This window comes from Ambystoma mexicanum, chromosome 3p (genome assembly GCF_040938575.1).
Source record: "Ambystoma mexicanum isolate Mex_15411 chromosome 3p, UKY_AmexF1_1, whole genome shotgun sequence".
NCBI classification, from domain to species: domain Eukaryota; kingdom Metazoa; phylum Chordata; class Amphibia; order Caudata; family Ambystomatidae; genus Ambystoma; species Ambystoma mexicanum.
In genome coordinates, this window is record NC_090925.1 from 1219346583 (window position 1) to 1219368533 (window position 21951).

At 49.8% G+C, this 21951-nt stretch overlaps 1 protein-coding gene across 3 annotated transcripts in view; it reads right to left on the minus strand.

Annotated features, from left to right (window-relative positions):
* Positions 1-21951, minus strand: part of ANKHD1 (ankyrin repeat and KH domain containing 1) — a 1723611-nt gene that overhangs the window by 579869 nt on the left and 1121791 nt on the right. For all 3 annotated transcript variants that reach the window (XM_069652665.1, XM_069652666.1, XM_069652664.1), the window contains exons 22-23: positions 17967-18129; positions 16753-16848 (exon numbers count right to left, since the gene is read on the minus strand). In XM_069652665.1, coding sequence (XP_069508766.1) covers positions 16753-16848; positions 17967-18129 — 259 coding nt within the window. The remainder of the gene's footprint in view (positions 1-16752; positions 16849-17966; positions 18130-21951) is intronic.

The window sequence follows — 21951 nt, forward strand, 5'->3', positions numbered from 1 at the left end:
TCGACAGTACAGTCCATTTGTGTTGATTTCTTTTCAACTGTTGGTTCTTCTTGTGATGTATATTCTAATGACCAGAAATGTTGAAATAATTTTGACTTGCAGCTAGTACAGGCCCCCTCCATGATGACTAGGACTTTCAGGGAGGTTTCAAAATACTTGTGAACATTGATGATTGTTACAATATATATATATCCTTGTGGAGTGTACGATCGATAAGGCCTTGGCCTTTGGTAGCTCCCACAACAGAGAGGCTAACTTAGACAATAGGGATTACAGAGCACTTGTGGTACAAGCAATTGTGGGTGCCAGGAAAGCCTGGGTTAGGATGGATGGAGCGCTGTGCAAACTGTAAGAAGAACCATTTAGTCATCACAAGCAGCCAAAACCACAATTTTAAAAATGCGTTACAAAAACCCCTGGACCATTCATTGGACTTGAGCATCTTAAAACCACCAGTCACAACACCGCTGGTTGCTGCAATGAATAAGTTACTTAACTGTTGCTCTCCAGCATGGGTCTGGCATGGATTCACATGCTCATGAATATTCCCCGTCGTCAGGATTGGAATCCTCGGTAAAGAAAAATATCAGTTTCACTTCTGAACTGTCTTTCTCCCAACAACCAATCACTGGTCTCTGGGTCATACTGCTCCCAGCCAATGACTGCCCTCTACCCAAGCTCCTCCTCTGGCAGCCATCTACAGATTTGGTTGCATGTAAAGTGGCAGTAGGACCAAGAGAAGAGCCGAAGAGGGGTAGGCGGGAGGGTTCCCATGTGAATCCATGCCAGACCCATTCTGGAGAACAACATTTACAGGTAACTTGTTCCTTCTCCAGCATGGGGTCTGGCATGGATTCACATCCTCATGAATAAAGAATACATAGCAGTAAACATATGCACAACCACGGGAGATGGCAAGGCTCAACATTAAGCATCTCTTACCTCCTCACCAGGCTCACCTTCAGGCGAACAGGTTGCGCAGCACTGCTTGGCCTACTCTGGACTCCTCCCTGGAATCCCTGTCGATGCAGTAGAACTTTGTGAAGGTGTGCGTCTACCTCCACGTAGCAGCCCGGCAGATGTCAAGCAGGGGAACACCAGACAGGAACGCTGTATTTGCAGCAATCGCTCTGGTCGAATGGGCTCTCGGACGGCCAGTCAACGGTCGGTTTGCCAACCAGTCACAATGGGTGATGCAGCCGGAGAGCCACCTGGAAATGGAAGCCTTGGAGAGGGCCTTCCCATGGTTCACAGGGCCAAAGTTCAGAAAATGTTGTGACGTCTTCGGAAACTCTTAGTGCAGTCCACATAAAACTTCAGGGCTCTAGCCATATCCAGCGAGTGCAAAATCCTCTCAGACGGCGACAAAGGCGTCCGGAAGAATACAGATAACACCAAGGGCTTGTTTAGATGAAAATCCGACGGCACCTTAGGCATGAAGGAGGGGGGTCGTCTGCATCACCACCCTCGTCTCGTGGAATGTCAAATAACGTGGTTTACAAGAGAGGGCCTGGATCTCTCCCACTCGTCATGCGGAGTTGATGGCCACAAGCAAATTTTCAGTGGCGCCGAATGCATAGGCTCGAACAGTGGACCCATGAGCCTAGTCAGCACCACATTGAGCTCCCACGCCAGGGCCGGAGCATTCACCGGCAGGAACGAGCGAAATAGTCCTTTGACAAACTCCTTCATCAATTGATGCGACCATAAGGATGATCGTACATTAGATCTGGTGTAGCAGGAGACAGCCGCTAAATGAACTTTGTTGGAAGCATGGGCCAGTCCTGCCATGGCCACGACAACAAATACGGAAGCACCTGCGGAGCAGTGACTCGTAGAGGGTAGATCTTCTGAGCACGGCACCAAACTGCGAACCTCTTCCACTAGTGCCCGTAGCATTTGAGAGTAGACAAAGCTCTGGCCTTGGTGAGCACCTCCTTACAATCTGCTGGGAGATCGTAGCCCCCAAACTCTAGTGCTGCAGGAGCCAGGCCTTCAGCTTCAACGATCCTGGGTCGTGGTGCAGAATCGCACCTCCTTCCCTGGCAAGACGATCTGCGACCGCCAGAAGTGTGACTGGAGGGGATGCTGACATGTCCAGACGATCCAGGTACCATATCTGTTTCAGCTACGTCAGTGCAACGAGGATCATCCTGCACTGGGACTGTTTGAGTTGATTGACTAATCGAAGAAGCAACGGCGGGAACGCATACAGGAACAGGCCGTCCCAGAAGAAAGGGAATGAGTTCCCCATGCTCCCCGGCTGGGGAAACCAGCTGGCAAACCCCTGGCACTTGGTGTTCATCGCCGTCGCAAACAGATCGATCTGGGGATTGCCCCATCTGCGGAACAGGTGATGCACTTTGCCCTGCCGAAGTTCCCACTCGTGGCACGAGCGCAGCTCCCTGCTGCGAGAGTCGGTGAAAGTATTCATCACTCCTGCCAGATGAAGAGATGAGGAACATCCCCTGGGCTACGGCCCAGTGCCAAAGGTCCTGCGCCCCGGGGATCGGGTTCCCCCTGCTTCCAGATGTAGAACATAGTGGTGGTGTTGATTGTGAAGACCTGTACCACCTTGTCCTCGAGGGACGGGAGAAAGGACTTGAGGGCCCAAAACACTGCCCGGAGCTCCAACACGATGTGCAATGTCTTCTACGGTAGACACAGGCCTCTTGCATGAAGACTTCCGGTGTGCACTCTCCATCCTTTTAGGGAGGCATCCGTCGTGACGGTCTCCTGATGAGGTGGGGTCTGTAATCTGTAAACGTGCGTTCACTCCCCAAAACTGTATCGCTTGACGGAAACTCTCTTCAAGTGTGATCTTGTCCTCGAAGCTTCCCGACACTTGTATCCAAGGGGCGTCGAGGAACTCCTGCAGCAGACGCATCCGTAGCCTGCACAACCGAATGAGGTATATGCATGGCGACATCGTACCGAATAGGGACTTGATGGACCTTACCTGTGCGACCTTCAGGGCCAACAGCCATCATACGTTGCCCAAAATGGCCACTATCCTCTCCTCCGACAGACGCCAGGCACGACACTGCTGACTCAGGATCCCAGATACCGCGCAACCTGCGATGGAATCAAGCAGGACTTTGCATAGTTCACGTCAGGAGTTGGACGGTCTTTGCTGTGTGTTTGACGGAGATGTCCATTGAGCTTGCACGGATGAGGCAGTCGTCCAGGTAACGGTACACATGGATCCCTCGTAGGCGCAGCTGCGCCACCACCGGCGCAAGGCACTTGGTGAACACTCTTGGCGCCGACTTTAGTTCGGAGGGAAGGGCCTTGAACTGGTAGTGTTGTCCTTGAACCACGAAGCGCAGATACTTGCTGTGGCCCTTGTGTATCGGGATGTGAAAATAGGCATCTTCCAAGTCCAGCGACAACAGAAAATCCCCTTCTTCCAACTGTCCTAGCATGCACTGAAGAGTCACCATCCGAAACTTTTGAGACTTGAAGTACTTGTTCAGGAGGCAGACGTACAGGATGGGCCTCCAAACACCAGTGGTCTTTTTGACAAGGAGGTAACTAGAGTACACTGCGGAGCCCCGGAGCCTCTTTGGGACGAGCTCTATCGCACCCTTTCTTAGCATGGCCCGCACCTGCTGCAGCAGCTGAGGGACGTGATTTTCCTGACGGGACACCAGAAGTATACAGGGACACTTCCACTGGAACTCTACGGTGTGTCCGTGGGTGCGAGAGTCCAGCACCCAGCGGTCGGTGGAGATGGTCTTCCACACGCGGACGAAGTTCACAAGCCGGCCTCCCACCGGGGTGCATGGGTGCAGGCCCAGACTCCACAGCCAGTTCAGTCCTGTTTGGCACCCTGTAAGAACCACCCCTGTAGGTCTCCTGTGCCGACGAGCGGGAGGGTTGACGGTAGGACGAAGCGCCTACTCCAAATCCTTTAGAAGAACCATGGGATTTTCCCTCCAGAAGTCCGAAAGGACGGCCATCGTTGCTGGAGCGTGCCCAAAGCACGAGCTGTCTCAGTGTCTGCCTTGATGGCCTGAAGGGACTCGTCCACAGTCTTCCCAAACAAATGGTCCCTGTCGAAGGGAACACCCAACACCCTCGACTGAATATCCTGGTGGAAATTGGTGGCCTTCAGCCACCCCCACCGACAAAGGGAAACGCTGTTGACCATTTGTGGAATCCTGTGTTGGCAATGTCCGTGGCCACTGTAATGGCGTGGGCCGAAGCCACCTCACCTTCCTGTAGGATCTCCAATGCCACCGCCCTCTTTTCCTGTGACGGGTACGGATCTGGTGAGATGGCCGATGTGGATGATGGGGTCTCCAAAGGTGTGTTTGGAGTTGGCGAGTGTGGTGTCGAAGAAGCGGGGTTTGCGGGGTGAGATCAAGGCTTTGGGTCAGGCGTATGTGGCAGGGAAGGAAGGGTTTAAGGTGTTCACGGATGGTTCGAAGGATCCTGTGTCTGGGAGAGTGGGCATGGCGTTTTAACTGGGAAGCACTGGGGAGTATAAAGTGGGGCGAATGACGTGTCGATTTGTACAGCTGAGTTGGTGGCGATTGCATTGGCAATTGATAGGGTGTGCGAGTTGGGGTTTGAGAAGGTGGTGGTGTTTTCGGATTCATTGAGTGGGTTGCAGGTGATTGTGGCAGGGGATGGTGATAGGAAGGATGTGATTTTGGACATCAGAAGGAAGATTGATCGGTGTGCGCGTGTGGGGGAAGGATCTGGAGTTGGCGTGGGTCCCCAGTCACAGTGGCATTTTGGGTAATGAGTTGGTGGATTTGGCGGTGGGTGTGGGTATGAGGAGAGAAGCGGTTGATGCGAGGATACCTTTGAGTGTGGATGAGGTGAAGGCTGTGGTGGTGAAGCGGGTTATGGATGAGTGGCAGGAGAGGTGGGAGAGTGGGGTGAAGGGCAGGTGGATGTTTGGTGTTCGTGAGAAAGTGTCTGTGAAGGTGGATGCAGGGAAACTGGAATGGAAGAGGAGGGAGGAGGTGATGCTGAACCGGTTGAGGATAGGGCATGTGGGGCTGAATGACAGTGTTGCGAGTGGGGAAGCGTGAGTTGAGGGACTGTGCGGTGTGTGGGGTGCCTGAGACTGTGGGATATTTTTTTTTTGCGTGTGAGAGGCATGTTGAGGAGAGAGAGTTGATGAGGGTTCGGTTGTCTGCACTGGGAGTGGCTGAACTGAGTGGGAAGGCTTTGCTGGGAGGAGTCGGGGTGAGAGGCAGGGAGAGGAGCAGTATGCTGCTAGATTTTGTGGGGTAGACGGGGCGGTGGGAGGAGTTATGAGAATGTGAGGGCTGTGTGTAAGATTGGTGGGGTAGGTGCACATCATCCTTTTGGATTGGGAAGTGCCTGCATGGGTCTGCCCACACATTCGATAATTTGAAAGAAAGTCCAGGAGGGGGGCCATCTTGAACCAAAGTTCTCTGTGATAACGCACCACGATGGCGAGGGCGTTAGCGGCCTTGATAGTCGTTGCTGCCGACGTGATAACTCTACGCCCCATGGCATCCAATTTCTTCCCTTCACCGTCCGGGGGGGAGGGGAGGCGATGAGGAAGCCACCAACGAGGAGGAGCCCGAAGACTACTTCTTGGCCACCGCCGAAACCACTGAGTCTGGCGACAGCTGGGACCGTAAGCACCTGGGCGCGGAGTCCGGCATTTCTTCTCGTAACGGCCCCTCTTCGCCAGAGGCGATGAAGGGTTCTTCATGAGGGACAACCCCTCGTCCCAAAAGTCATCCAACAGCGGGATCGACAGCACAGTCTTCCTTTTCAGCCTCTCTGCTGCCGGCTTCATCCCTGTGTGGTGCAGACCCCTTCAGACGTCCTCCTTCACATCGAAGCTCCAGGAACCGTGGGTCTGCAGGAAACCAACAGGAACAACTGCCAGGGCACAAGCTTCTCCACTGAATAAAGTATTGTGTTCTGCTTGAGGAATTAGGGTGAATCCCTTTTCTTCATCTCCAAGGCTTGCCCTCGTCTTCCCTCCTTCTTATAACTTTTTCTTCCGAACATTGACAATATCAAAGTACTCTTGGCTACGTTGAATCGCGAACTGTCCGACTGTGTGATCCTCGACAACAGGCACCCAGTGTCACTTGACCCTGGCTCGGGCCCTTTGACTCTTCAATTCCTGTCTATGAGTGTGCTTCGATTCTGTCTGCCCAACTATAATATTGCCTATGATTTTTGCCTCCAACTCCCTCTGGGTATCTCAGGTGCTAAGTGTGTTTTTGCCCCGGTAGCATTTCTCGTCACGGATACGCTTTTATTTAGTAGACCGAACTGTCAAAAAGTGATCGGAATCTTATTCACGGTAACGTGTCTAGTTTCGTAACACCGGTCCATTCAAACACAGGGTACTTACCTTGAGTCATACTGTACAAAGTGAATTGGGTAGTGATGGTATATTTTACGTGTGGTTTTGAATTTAATAGAAGTGTTGTGTTTATAACAAATGGTTTAAAAATAAATGTACTTATATTTTTCTACCTGAAACCTTGAGTCAGAGTTTGCTTGAGCCACAGTAATTGTGGTCCCTTTGTGTAATCTCTGCTACTGCTCATATACTCTTGAGATAAGCCTGACTGCTACCACTTTAACATAGCAGTACAGGCTTGTACCAAAGGTAAACCTTGTATTGCCACCTGTAGTCTTAATCGTGTGTAGTGGTCCCTAAGGGCACTGCACGGGATTCTGCCTAACAAAAGGGCCTTCAAGGCAGTGGGTTCGATGCTTCCGACACCTCCATTAGAAAATGGGAACCTTTAGCTAAGGCGCAGTTTTATTTATCACCTTCATGGCCACTATCTGCCCTCCCAAAAATCAAATTGCCAAAAGGTTTCAAGTATTTTACTCAATCTGGGGGCAAACATGGCAACACAAGACCTCGAGCCTGCAGTGGCTGATTGACACACCAGGCTTTCTGGAGTGGCATGTCTCGAGGGGTACATCAGATAATTACAGGCCAGTTTGGATTTCCTAGCTAGTTCACGGCTTACAGGTGTTGCCGAACAATCGGTTCTCCACCGATTATTCAGTGGGAATGATTAGGTTAAATAGGATTGTCATCCTTTGATGGCCCTCGTCTAGATAGGTCAGAGTTGAAAAGGTCTAAACAAGGCCCAACTCCACAGGAGGTCATCACTTTCGAAAGGCTGCACTCAGATGGTTGTATGGGCAAGTCTTGACAATGTGAAGGTCCGGGGGAAGTGTTGAGGCTGTTTGTGCCTCTGAGGTCTGCTGTAAGATCTGGCTCCCCGAAATTCGCATCACAACTCCTAGACCTTGAGGCGCCAACATCGAGAAAGCCGCAGACTTGTCATAGGTTTACCTGAAGGTTCCAGACAAAATGATATCAGGTTACACTATCGAAACTCTTCTATAATCGGAAATACGGACTAAGGCTTGTGGTACATTACTGTGTCTCTAGGCATGGAGAGAAATCAGTGCCACAATGTGTTTGATGCTAAATCTTCAGTCATAGTTCCCACTATTGGCGTCAAATTCTATCTGCATTTTTTTTTTACAGCAAGCCTTGCAGCATATGGCAGTCACTTTTTTTACTATTACACAGCTTGTGAAGTCATCCCATTCTTATTAACAATAGGTTCAGTGGGAATCCCCAACAACGAACCAACAAGGAAAAAGCCCATGTAATGCTCATTTGCATAGCCAACTAAACAAAAATCAGTGCGGACATGGCCATTCAAAAATAATTATCAATGCAAAGATTATTCAACAAAAAAAGGTAAAAATATTGTTGTCCCATGAAACAAAATGAAAAAATATAACAGACCAAACAAACAATGACCAAGTTATATCAAAAATATAGGGTAAACACACTTTCCCCCTTGTTAAACCGTCCACCAAAATCATAATTTAAAACATCCATCCCCATTCGAACTTAAATCATTCAACATACATTACAAATACAAAACAGAGGGGGGGTCTGGGAAACTCTCTACCAGCACGAACACAGCCCATTGACTTGTTCTTGGGTGGATGGCCCCTGGGATAGTCTCAACCAAGTCTTTAGCTCACTGTTCTTTTCACAGATAAGAAATGTCCCCGCATATCAGTCTTTGTCCTGCCCAGGGGCAGTCCAGCACCGAAATGCTAGGCAATTCTCCTCTGAACAAGAGTGCCACAAATACCCCAAACCTAAATTATGAGTTAATCACTCTGGTGACTAACTTACGCCTGATCCATAGTCCCCTTTCCTCCACACTGCATGGGCGTCCCTTGCTAGGGACGGAAATGGAACCATTTTCACCAGAAAAATGTCTATACCCCTTTAAATGTAAGCGCGCAGTGGCGTGGCCCGGGAGCATATGCTCCCTTGACTTCAACCTCTGGTGCCACACCTCAGTCCCCTTTAACGAGTCAGCCAGATCAACCTTCTAAACCATGCATCTTATTAATGGGAGAAGGATGGAGGGACGTATGGAGGAAATTATAAATTACTCACCGTAGTGACTAATGTAATCATAGTCCAGTCCCCTTTCCTCCATACTGTTTGGGCATCCCTTGCTAGGGACGGGAGACGACCTTTTTCACCAGAAAAAAATCTTCTTCCCCTTTAAATTTAGAGGCTTGCCGGGGCGCTGCCCTGGGAGCATTCGCTCCCCTGACTCTGCCCCCCAGCGCCGACACTCAGTCCCCACTGAAGCATCAACAAAATTACCATTGCCTAATGACACCAGTTTTATTGGGGGGCGGGGGGGTAGTAGGACGTATGGAGGAAAGGAGACTATGGACTAGGAGTAGGTTAGTCACTACATTGAGTAACTATTAATTACTCCTACATCCTGTCCCCTTTCCTGCATACTGTATGGGCGATTACAACTGAAAGTAGCCCCAGGGTGGAGAGGTGACCCTCCTTAAGAAAACTAAGTTCCTTAATACTGCCTGCCCAAATGCTGTGTCTGTCCTGGAGTCGGCATCCAAACAGTAGTGCTTGCAGAAGGCCGAAGGGGTGGGCCACGTGGCCGCCCCGCTGATAACCTGCACAGGATGTGCCTTTGGAATGCAATTGCTGTGGCTTTGGCTCTGATCGCGTGGGCATGCATATTAGCCGGAAGCGGTTTGTGCTGCCCCTCGTAGGCCTCCTTGATGGTCGAAACCATCCACATTGCTATGGAAGCCTTAGAAGCCCGATATCCAGGCTTGACCCACCGAAGGTGACAAAGAGCGCCTCAGATTTGCAGAAGCTCTTGATTCTGTCCAGGTAGAATTTTAGAGCGTGACCAACATCTAGACATTGCAGCACCCTCTGAGCATCGTCCTTCGGGACTGCGAAGAAGACAGGTAGCACTATGTCCTCATTTAGGTGGAACAAAGACTACTTTAGGCAAGAACGCAGGGTGCACTCCGAGGACGACCCCGTCCCTATGAAAGGTAGTGTATGGCTCCGAACCCACCAGAGCTCGACTCTCGCTGACCTGGCGTGCAGATACGAGACCCACCAAAAGGGCTGTCTTAATGATGACCAACCGGATGCCCGCAGATGCCATTGGCTCAAAGGGCTTATGCACCAAGGCGCTGAACACTATGTTGAGGTCCCACACTGGGTGAGTAGAGCCTGGTGAGGCCCACCAAATGCCTTTTAACCACTGGGTTGGAGGATAAAAAAAACTTCCTCCTCTGCGTAGCGGTAGGCTCCGATGGCAGCCAGATAGGCAGGCGTCTATTTGCACTCCCGAGTGTGCGAGGTGTGCAGAGAAAGATAGTACCTCGTCCCATGTGCATGCGAGAGGAACTGGCCCATAACCGCTTTGATGGCTTCCACCTTCTCGTCTGTGGGAAAAATCCTCTGTTTGGTATCCCACACCAACCCGAGGAAGACCAAGGTTTGTGTGGGCTGCAGTTGAGATTTCTTGTGGTTGATGGAAAATCCCAGATTGTGTAGGGTCTTCATAAACCTGGAGGCCGATTGCCAGACCCCCCCCCCCCTCTGGCGATTCCGCCCTGACCAGCCAGTCGTCGAGATATGGATATGGATGGTGGCCTTCCAATCTGAGCAAGGCGGCCACAGCATTCATCAACCTTGTGAACACCTGAGGGGCTGAATTGATCCCGGACAGCCTGGTTCTGTACCGCAAAAATCCCTGAGTAGAACCCCAAGCCTCGTTGAGAGAGGGAACTTCCTCCACTGCTGCACTTTGTACCAGTGAGCGGATCTCCACGAGGAGTGTTGGTGTCCAGATTTGAGGGAGGGGAGGAGACAAAACAGGTTCCGTAGGGACCAGGAGACTAATCCCGTGCAAAACCACAGAAAGGATCCAGGGATCGAAGTCTGCCAGGACTGGAGAGCAAGCCTGCCCCCAACTGGAGAACTGTGCACCTTGATGGGGCCGAATTTTTATTCTTTGGGGCTGAGGCTGGTACTAGGGGAGGGGGACTGAAAGACGCCCTTATGTGAAGTGAACAGATGTTTGCGCTTGTGATGGCTGGGGGACCGATCTGGTTGCCTTGCCTTCCGATCCTGGAAGCCCCTGAACCCACGGAAGGTCCTTCCCCTATTCGGCCTGGTTTGGCTGTGTCCAAATGCCCTGGAAGCCGGCTTTGCCAGAATGGCCAGTGATTTGGCTGTTTGGGAACTATTTCTTATTGTCTAGTTCCTTGTCTGTGGATGAGTGGAAGAGAACTCCGCCCTCAAACGGCAGGACCAGGATACGGTCTTGCATGTCCATGTTGAACTTTGTGGCTCCAAGCTATGCCGTCCTCATTTCTGTGGCTACAAAGATTGCCCTGGCAGCTGTGTCGATACGTCCAACAGTGGATTCCAGAAGATCTTGCGCCACTATTTTGGCCTCTGCCAGCCCCACCGTGAATGAGACCTGTTTGTGCAAAGTGATGTCTGGTAGGAAGTTAAAGATCTCTCTCAATAGCCTCTGGTTTGCGGCAGCTAACATGGTGCCTGCATTCGGCTGTCGCAGGTGGAGAGCATTTGAAAACCTCTTTTTCCCATATGCTTCTAGCATCTTTTTTCCTCCTTGCCCAACAGGTCCAAGGTCGATGAGGATGATGTGGAGGACTGGGGATTCGCATACATGGACGCCACTGCTATCACTGATGAATCTGGCTGTGGTTGCACCGACTGAAGCAGGCTAGCCCCCTCAGTGTCCTTCTGGTCCAGAGCACCTGAAGTGGCCGGGTCCACAGGCAGTGCTGCTGGAGGTACGGGAGTGAGGGAGCGGTGTGGCCGGCAGCGCCACTATGCTAGGCTGCGCAGGTACCTGTACGAGTGCAGGAGAAGACTCCACTGCACTGGTAGGGGTGGCTTGCTGCCACTGAAATGGGGCCGTAGGCAGCACAGTCCTTTATGATACACCGGAGAATAGTGACCATCTGCGGGGACCTCATAAGCACGAGGAATATGTTCTTGCAGGCTGAGGATTCACACTCCCGTGTCGTGGGCATGGACAGCGTGGATGGATGCGCCCTTGCTGTACATGGAGCTCTGTGTAGCGTCCCTGTCCTGCAAGCGGGTATGCCATGCACCAGGAGACCTGAGGGGTCTCCATGGGGAAACCATTGCCCCCTAGAAGTGGGTTCTGTACCTTGCCGCCTTTCGACTGGCGTGCGGGTCTACTTACCGTCATTTTGTGTTGCTGCGCTGCCATTTTGTCCTGCCAAGACATGCCTGGTGTTGCATTAGGCCTAGCCTCCCTGTGCGTACTGGTCCGGCCAGGTTAATGCTTGTTCCGCACCTCAGGCTCCTGCCTGGTAGGCTGTGTGCCCTCAGCCATATGGCAGGTAGTGTTGTTACATGCAGGCGACCCCTCGGACATGGGCCCGGTACAAGGGCAAAGCACAGACATTAAAAAGGGTATATATATTTTTCTGGGGAAAATGGTTCCGTTTCAGTCCCTAGCAAAGGACGTCCATGCAGTATGAAGGAAAGCGGACGGGACTGTTAGGCAAAGTTTGTATGCAGTACCCTCTGGGACCACTACAAACTATGACTACAGGTATAGGCAACCCCAACCTTTGGTATAAGCTTGTACTAGACAGTTTTGGTATTGTGTTGAGCAGCCAGGCTCATCTCAAGAGGGGAAAATGTGAGCTGTAGTGGAGTTACACAAAGATTCACCGTTACAGGTATTCAAATAAACTCTTACACTCAAGGTTACTTGCATAAACAATGAATACATTATTTAACAGTCAGTTATAAAGCCTTCTTCAGAAGGGAGAAATAGAATAGTAACACAAATACACTTCAATACTGTACACTCTGAGTTTCTAAATCAGTAAAGACTTTTGGGATGGCCCACAGACACACTACACCGACAGGGGACTTCAATAACTAGGGTGCTGGGGACATTAATATCTTATTGTTTGCATTTAGAATACTCTTAAAAGTTGGTAAAAGGCAAAGATCATTAGAACAAGAGACCAAAAATATTCTTAAGCGGGCAAGTACTTTTACATTTTCCTAGACGAGTCATTCAGTTCAATAGGCTAAGTCAAAGTCAATGGGCAAAAGTCTTGTATAGGATGAAGCACTTCTGTTAAGTAAATGGAAAAATGTTTGCACAAGTTCTTAGGAGTCTTTGATGAAAAGAAGATTCAAATGTAGGGCCACAAGCCGATTAGACTTGTGTTGTAGACGTTACAAGCTCTAGGCCAGCTTAAAAGCAAAGCACACAATCTGGTGTTCCTCTCCCTGGCTATATGGTTTCAAGCAGCAACTCTGGAAATTCAACCAACTCCGAGATGGATGTCCAGGTGACTTACCTTGGAGTTGATTGGTCCCACCAACACAAGGGGAGACGTCGTCCTTGCAGGGGCTTCTCTGTCAATGCGAAATTGGCGTTTCGGCACCAGCAGGGCTTCACCAGGCAAACCAACGGTCGAGGAGTTGCACCAGGTGTCCTCTTCAAGTTCTTCTTTAGTTCCTTCGTCCAGCGGTCGATTCTGCTGTCCAAGCCAAAATACTCACCTTTTATTCAGTTCTCCTCCATTCATTCCAGCCTAGCTGTCAGTCACCCAGCAGGATGGCTGTCCTTGCTGGACAGTCAGCCGGCCAATCACCACAGAGTGCATTTGGGTCTCCTAGGAGACTAAGCACAGGGAGTTTCGGCACCTCCCTCACTTCCTGCCAACCCCAGACACTCTGGAGCCAGAGGCGGGTTTCACTCATGAAACCCGGCAAAGGCGAAATGAACAGAAAGTCCGAACTTGGTTTGGCACGCAGAGCAAATCTCAAGAAGGACCTTTCCACAAAGACACGCCGAAAAAAAGACCGGGTGCCATTTTGGCAAAGATGGCTCCCGCGTATGCTTTACTGTAGCTGCGAACGCAGCCCGCGCTAAAGGCACACCATGGTAGTTCAAACGAAACCACTGCCACCAGCCATTCAGTGCGAAAAGGGTAACAAAATGTTTTACATGAGAACTAGACAAAGGGGATACTAGGTAACCCCTCCAGCACCCTATTGTAAGATAGGGAGTGCTGGGTCTACAAAGTTACAATGGTAAGTAAAGTCAATTTCACTTTACTGCTCTTGGAAACAGTAGTTTATCCAAGAGAAGGTATTTAAACCTTTGGGAGATCTGGAAGACTTCCCTGTGCCACTGCACTGAAGGGGCTGTGTGATAATGTAAAAGATGATGCTTATGGAGTTTGTCAGACTCCACAACCAAAAGAAACAATGTTCAAAATCACAATAAAATACATGAGGGTGGGAAAAAGGGTCACACTCCCTCCAGGTTAAAAAAACTCAAGTACTCAAAATCAGCAAAGTTGCTGGGGGTCTCCAAGGTGGAGGGAATCAGGACATTTCTGAGAACTCTCCAACAGGGACGTTGGAGTAAATACATCAATCCGATTAAAAAGCATGACAGGTCATTATTGCCCATCAGCGCCCTCATACTATATACTGTGCACCATTGTTCTACTTGTGGCAATACGCGTGTTACAGACCTACAAATATGCTGATGAACAGGCCAGAAAACAAGCAAAAGAACAATTTATAGCCAATAATGACTGGCACGTGAGACATTTATTTGTGCCAGTGGTTGATAAACTTGTGTTTTTGCCTAAGGTTGTGGCTGTTTCCAAAGAGCTTGGCCTTCTAATGGACTAGAGAATTTGTTACAGGATGGATAATTAGCTCGCCTATGATTGAGGCTCAGGTGCAATTCAATCACTACTGTGGCATTTTCCGCATCCCACAGCTCAGAGGGATCCCCTCTCTCTCTACTTATTCTGGCATGGTGTTGATCGAATCCCATTTTTTGTCCGCACAGCTTTGTACTCTGCAGGTACGTTGTGATTATCTGTCCTTGCTCATGGCCCTTACCCCAGACCCCCACAGGCAAGCCCACTTGCCAGGTAGGATCAGGGCTCAGGGCTCCATTAAGGCCTTGCATCCACTCCCAAAACTCTGGCGCTAGGTTCATACTCTTTGTGGAGAACATGTGTAAAAGGGACTACTTTTTCATTGGGCCTGCAGCTAACATGGAGGCACTCGCATAGCTTTGTTCCTAGGAACTAAACTATGCGGTATAGTGTTTGGGTGTGGTGACCTGGGACTACTTTACCTGGACTACTTTGTTGGGAGGCTATTTAAACCACACCCAAGCAACAAAGCACGCTTTGTGTTACTTTGCAGTCTGCAACGTGACGCTCACCGTGTCCTGTGATACCCACGAGCCTCGGAGTAACGAACCTGCAGAGGAGACAAAAGGGACATTGTTAGCAGCATCTTACCTGCAATCTCCATCCTGTCATCCACTCCCAGCTCCAGTGAACAGCTGCTTCTGGACACCGCATACTTTCTAGATCGAAAAGACCTGAAAAGGAAAAGGAGAAGACAACATTTGAAAAAGGCATACTCTGGCATTGCTAACAAGAACAGCACAAGGAGCTTACCTGGCAGATCATCTCCCGGCCGGCATCGCTACGGAGTTCCGCACATGCTGGAGAAGCGCTGCGACCTGTAAGGAACAAAGAACACAAGTTAGCAAAGGCAAGACAAAGCAGTGCTGCGCATAGCGCTTACTTACCGCATTATAGCGCACATCACGAGCCATCATTTACCGGTGAGGTCAATCCAACCAGTTCGCCACACTGAACCTCTGCACACCTAGAGAGAAAGAAAGACCTTATTAATAATTTTAAAAAAAGCCAGGCAAGAATAACAGCGCTATACGGAACTACCGCAATAAGACCTACCTCAGAGACACCTGAACGGGCACGCGCCAGTGAAGTAACGCGGTCGCCCACGCCCACTGAAGACAACGCTCCCTTGCTAAGAAGGCAGGACGGAGAGCACGCCTAATACCACAACAAGGTGAGGAGAGGGCCCTGAGGGGCTGAAACCTAAAGGGGTGGTGGGAGGATACTTACCTCAGTTGCCCAGTCTTGAACCCAGCCCTCCTGTGTTTTCAGGCTGAACATCCTCCATAGACACCATCCAGGAAAATTGGGGAGAAGATTCTGGCAACCAACCCGGGCTGAGTGGCATCCCCGTGGATGCCAGGTGAGTAACACTGGCATCAATTTAAGGACCGTCAATGCCTTTGAAACTATATCTTGAGTTTACATTTTTCTCCACTGTTCAGTGGACGAGGCAGCTGCTTGGCACAATTTCTGACGAGTCCAATGACTCATCCTCAGAAACATACCACTTATCGGTGCCGCCTCTTCCTGCAAGCTAAACAACAAAGTGGTACCACAATGTGTTTTTTCTTCCTTCCGTCTCAAGCATCAAAGTAATCCTTCAGGTGTGGAAAGCTTCGACACCCTTGCCCTTCTTGGACTAACAATTTCTGAGGAAGTGATTTTTTTGTGTGTGTGGGTGGGGCGCACAGGGCAATTTGGTGACACAATCTCAGAAAGCCTTTGTGGGGGGAATCATCGCTCGACATTCAGATATGCTGTGTTACGTACCCAAAAACCACACACTGTGTGGTTCGGTAGTCGAAATCTTGGAATTACAGTACCTTTAGTGCGTTTTTAACAACTTGACATTTTACTCAACAAAATGTAACACGCAGACAAGATGCAACTTGCTAAGCATGTGGAAAACCAGAACGATCTGGCACAGAACGCCCACTCAAGGGGGAAAAAAGTTGTGGTAAGACACTATCCATTATAAAAAGCAATTCTGGTTGTGCCTTGTGATCCACATAGACCAAGGGATGACTGAAAATAAAAAGGGCAGGGAGAAGGTTTTATAGAAATTCATCAGTACCACAATGGCCACCAGATAGCTGCATTAGAGTACTAATGTAATAAAAGTGACCATACTCGTTCCCCTCGGGTGAGGCCATTCCTAATTCACAGTTGCCACTAGACCAATTTATAAACACACTTGCAGGGCAAGAGAATCACTTGGGACCAAAATGGGACACTTAAAAAACACCTCTGCCTTGGTACCCATACAGAGCAATGGCAGCCCATTAGAAAGCATGTTTCAGTGTACAGGGGCTTCTATCCAAGTCCTCCTGGCCACAAAATAAAGGATGAAAAACCAAGGAAGCTAACATATAGGCACCAAGACAGTTAGGGTGACAGAACCCAAACATTTTAATTCTGCCCCAACCAAGTACTGAAAGGCACTACAAGAACAATCTCGAAAAACATTGCAAAAACGTGCCTTGAAGAGCCCAAACATCTTTGAAAGGCTTACACAAAGAATAAACCGGGGCATCAAAAAGCTTTGCAAAAAAAAAAAAAACACACCAATAGACAGTTTTTAAAATATATTTGCAGATATACATAGTCTGATTAGTGCTAAACTAAACCTACCTTGTCGGTGATGGTTGCTATATATCTCATGCACTCAATGTCAGAAGGGAACTGATTCACTTCCTTTACCAAGTACTGGACTACTTTTATATGACCCTAGAAAGAAAGAAATAACAATTCTATGTTGGAGAAGCAAGCAGCACATTTCATACATTCATATTAAAAAAATACATTTTAAGAAAGAACAAAGGGATTTTATATGTTACTGTGATTTATACAGCGCACCACTGTCATTTGCATGGTCTCCTGGCGTGAAGGCATATCTGAGGGGGAAGGGTTCGGTTTGAGGCAGAAGGTGTCAAATGCAAGACCACGTTGCCGTCTTGTTGATGTTTTCAGACAGAAGTACCCTTTAATATGTACGAGTGCATGATTCCAAATGTTATTTGTATGGACCATAAGCTTTCCATTTCTAGAAGGCAGCTCCGTTTGCTTTTTTGGTTAGGCTGCTTTGGCCAGAGGGTACGGTACGCATGTTTGTTAGCTTGGAGAAATGGCAGACCGCTGCGGTATTGCTTTATCTGGTCGAGTGATTAGTTGAGTCCTGCAGCCTGGCACATGGTTTGCTTGGGAAAAAACTCTGAAGTTCCCAATGGTAGAGTATATACGATAGGGTGGGCAAATCTTGTTGGTAATGGTGCTGGATTATGTTAACATCCTGGATAGGGTTCATTGTTGAAAAAGGTCAGTACACCTGGTTATGGTGGTTCACAATTTGATTTTTGATTTCTGTGACCATTATCCTAGCACGTACAGTGCTATTTGCATGTGAGAAGCGCCAACACGTGTCCAGGATGTTAACATAATCCAGCGCCATTACCAATCGGGTTTGCACACCCAATTATTTATAGAGGTGAGGTGTTGTGCTGTCTGAGGTTTAATAGGAGGGATCAAATAGACTGCTGTGTGCCATGTTATAGTTCCTGAGTATACTGTGTTTGGGCTTAGGATTTGAAGAGGTTAGTATGGGAGATTAGTGAAAGGCAAATTAGGTTGTTTAGTGTTGGTCTGATGCATTGGCTACGCATCCAGCTTGGCTGTCACCAACACAGAAAATGGGGAGGCAGGCACACACAATTGAAAGACATGGAACTTCTGTTTCTTAAACAATGGCATTAGGATTGATCACTTGTAGTTTGCAAAAGCAAAAGGTAACAGTTTACTTAATTTACTGCTTTAGAGAAACATCACAAAGCAATTAAAGGATACTTTACCTTGCGAAATGCTGACATAAGTGGTGTAATTTTTCTGTTATCTGCTGCATCCACATCAGCTGCAGCTTGTACAACTAACTGTACTACATCGAAGTGGCCACCATTTGCTGCCAACCAAAGTGGAGTGTTTCCCTTCTTGTTTCGAACATCAATGTGCGCCCCCCTAAAAAATAAAGGTATTTTATGAGAGATGATCAAACACTACTGCATGTCTATTAAAGGAGAAAAGGACAGACCTGCTTAAAGTACCTTCTAAAAGTTTGAATTTTCAAAGCGTATGAATACAAAATTGGAACCTGCTAAATTGTGTTTTTGCATATATTTAAAATTCATGTTAACTCAATACTTCTATTCATTAGGCTTTGTCCTAATACTACTTTTTCCAACATTAATCACATAATGGTGGGGCCAGCAACAATTGCATTAAGGTAGTTTTATGTATGCATGCAATGTATAAAGCACAATAGCACCTGGGAAGCAACGGAGCGCTGTACAAAGAAAACAAATTGATGGGATTACAAATAGGGTGCAGGGGTAACAGAGGCGCTCACAAGGGTGGAGGGTGAACTCCAGAAGGGGAGAAAAAGGGCGAGTGATCAGTGATTTGTGAGATGTTCTTTGAAGAGTAGGGAGTCAGCAGGCAGTTTATTTAAAAATAAAAAAGGCGGGCAGATGTTTTGAGGGATTTCCAGAACAAGCACTTGGAGGGGTCGGAGAGGCCACCCTAGGTGGTTAACAAGGTTAGTCTAGCCAAACTCTCACATGGTAAGGTAGGCAAAGCATTAAGGCAAACGTCGGGAGGTATGGGGCTGGTATGCAAGTACAGTTAACAGAAAAGGGCAAGGAATTAAGCAGAACAAACAAATATGCTATTTTTTTCAAAAAACTTAAACACACACACACACACACACACACACACACACACACACACACACACACACACACACACACACACACACCTCACCGTAATCGTATTTCTGATGGTTGAATCTGCTAAAATTGACATGCTATGCCTAGGCCGACATCTAGTGGAAGCTGCAGAAATGTACAGTTATTGTTTTCAAAACTCCAAAACAACCATCTAATGTACCAATGGTCCTCCACGCATCGAGGTTCCTCAGATTGTTTTGTTTCCGGCATAAGGTTGCATGCAGCTTTAGCGCGAATACGGGTGTATTAAAGCAGATCTGTATGGAGGCGTGGCTAGGCAGCACGCCATGCGGATGGGTTTCCCCTGAGCTCCGTGCCGTAGTGCCCAAGTCGAGCGGATTCCCCCCGTTTAAATGAAGAATTTTCAGCCTGGAAGATTCCGGAATGGAAGTGAAGCGTTACCGAGTCTCCGAACGGGCCTTGAAATTTAAAGCCCCAACTGTAAAGCGCATTTGGAGACGCGAGCTTCAAAAGCGGCAGGGCCCAAAATGGCGGAGCGCGCCATTTCCGACAGCCCGAGAGGCACTCTGATCGAGTTGTGCCAGTCTTGGGTCCCACACGGATGGCCGCGATGATATGTGAGGCTCGACACTGAGGCTGTGAGTGATCATTGGGGAAGAGAGCCCCACAAGAACGGGGCGCCAGTGCGAGAAAGAAGCGGGCTGGCAAAAGATGAACCTCCAGTGAGGGGGAGGTGCAGCGCCGAAGACAAGACCGGCCAAGTCGAGTGCCGCACACCTCGCCGAGAGCGACCCCCTGGTTGGTCGGGTCAGATCGCCGGGGAAGGAGTGGGACCCTGCTGCCCCCCCCCCCGACACCAATAGCAGTGCGCCGTTGACCCCATCGATAACGCAGCTCCAGCACGTCTCTCCCTGGGAGCTCTGCTCGGGCGGATCGGGTTGCGATCGCCTACACTCGGAGGGATCCTCCCCTGTGTGACAGCCCCGAAGAAACCTAGGAAATCCCACGGCCCCACAGGCTTCTGTAAGCCCCCACCCCCCGAGCCGAAGATCGCCGGGGAGGTGTGTTGATCTCGGTCTTCCTCCTTCCTCCTGGCCCCGACTACATCGCGGGACTGACCCGGCCTCCTTCGGTGGACCCCCGGGGCTTACCAGGAAGGAGGACGGACCTCTGCCACCCCTCTGGATCTCAGCTGTGATCTGGCGCTGAAGTCATCACTCCCGGATTGGGCCCGAAGCTCGCCAGAGGGATTGCTGGATTTCTGCCGTTCCCCGATTCCCCGACAACAACGAGACACCGACCTGCCGGCCCCTGGGAGCTCTACTCGGGGCCCGGCAAACGAAATCAATAGGGCCTGTGTGGAGCGGACCTCTGGCTGCCGGGAGTGAAGGGCAGGATGACGGGTGGATTCTCGCTGCCCCCCGGCTGCGGCGCGGATCCTTCCCTGGCCCTGCTTGGGGGCTCGGCGAAGAGCGCGAGACCCGTGGACAGAGAGTCCCAGCTACACATAAGAGGAGCGGGCGACCCGGAGGGGGCCTGGGAGACAGCAGATCATGCCGGGAGCTGAGGAGCCTACTGCCTTCCCCTCACAGCTCGCAGCAGGGGGGACTGGTGGGGAGGCTGGCCCGCTGCCCTCTGGGCCCAATAACAACGCCATACCCATTCCGGGGGGACCCGCTTGGAGAAGTGCAGACAACAGGAGACCGCGCTGGGAGGGTCTCGCGGTGCCTCATCGGTCCTGCTCTACACGCAACCCTATCCATGGGTAACTGGGGGCTCCAAGTCTGAGATGAAACACACAGCCGCCCTCCCCCCCCGGTTAAACATACCAGTAAACAAAGGAGTCTCCTTGGATAGATACTGGAAGGATTACGAATGAACAAAACACAGAGAAGGGCAACTGTTCCACGGAAACAGCGCTGAAAATGGATCTGAGGCTCCGAGATCCCCAATATCACGACGGTAGGCGCAGAGGACGAACCCAACGGCAGGTAACGCCTCCAATATAATACAACTGAGGCCTCTCGCATTACTGAAGCTTATAGAACAAAGCCCTGTATGCCTCTCCCTCCGGGTACCCCTGGTTTCCCCGTGAAGCCAAATAAACGGCAATGGCAGCCCCATCTGGGATGCCCAAAACAGCAGCTAAAAAGAAGATACACACTATACAAGCCTACCTAACACCACAGGCCGAGGGCCCAGTCCCTGCAGACTAATACGGTTGAAACCCACCTGGCTCCAACCCCGGGATTGATTACAAACATGGCTGGGTCCAGGGAGGTCCTGGACCCACCCAGGAAATTAAAAACGAGATTAAGACCTCCAAGGACTCTCTGGCCCAGTCGCTTGCAGATCTCACACCCTACCTGGGGGGGCTGGAAACCAGGGTCAATGACCTAGAAAATGTTACCTGTGTGCAATCCCATCACACCGAAGCTTTAGCCGGAAGAGTAAAGATCATAGAGGAGCATCTAGAAGACATTTAGGCAAAACAGGCTGATCTGGAAAATAGGTAGAGGCGAAACAATATACGCATCCGCGGGATCCCACGGAAGGTTCCTGACCGTGATCTGGCAGCCTATGTGGAGACGCTTTTCAGGAGCCTTCTAGAACTGCCACCAAATGAAGAGCTAAAGTTGGACAGAACTCATCGTGTGTATTCTTCAGCCCAGCTGAAGAAAAACTTACCTCCTGATGTGCTCACCCGGGTACATTTCTACCCCCAGAAAGAAAGCCATCATGGCAGCAGCCAGAGACTCTGACTTAATCCGCTTTCAGGGCTCGGAGGTTCATTTGTTTCAGGACCTGTCCCCATACACTTTAGCGCGCAGACAGCGACTGCAGAGAGTAACTGCTTGGTTGAGGGACCGAAAGATCCGCTATCGCTGGGGGTTCCCATGTAAACTGATGTTTGAACTCCACAATCAACATCACATAATCTCCACTGAGGAAAAAGCGAAGAGTCTGATGGATGAGTCACCCATCGTCTTGGACCAGAGCCCACATTCCCGGGAGGAGGAAGGATCCGCTTTGCGCCCGCCGCCAAAGGCTGGGAAGAGGAGATCCCGGCGCAGACCACTGCCCGCAACAACCC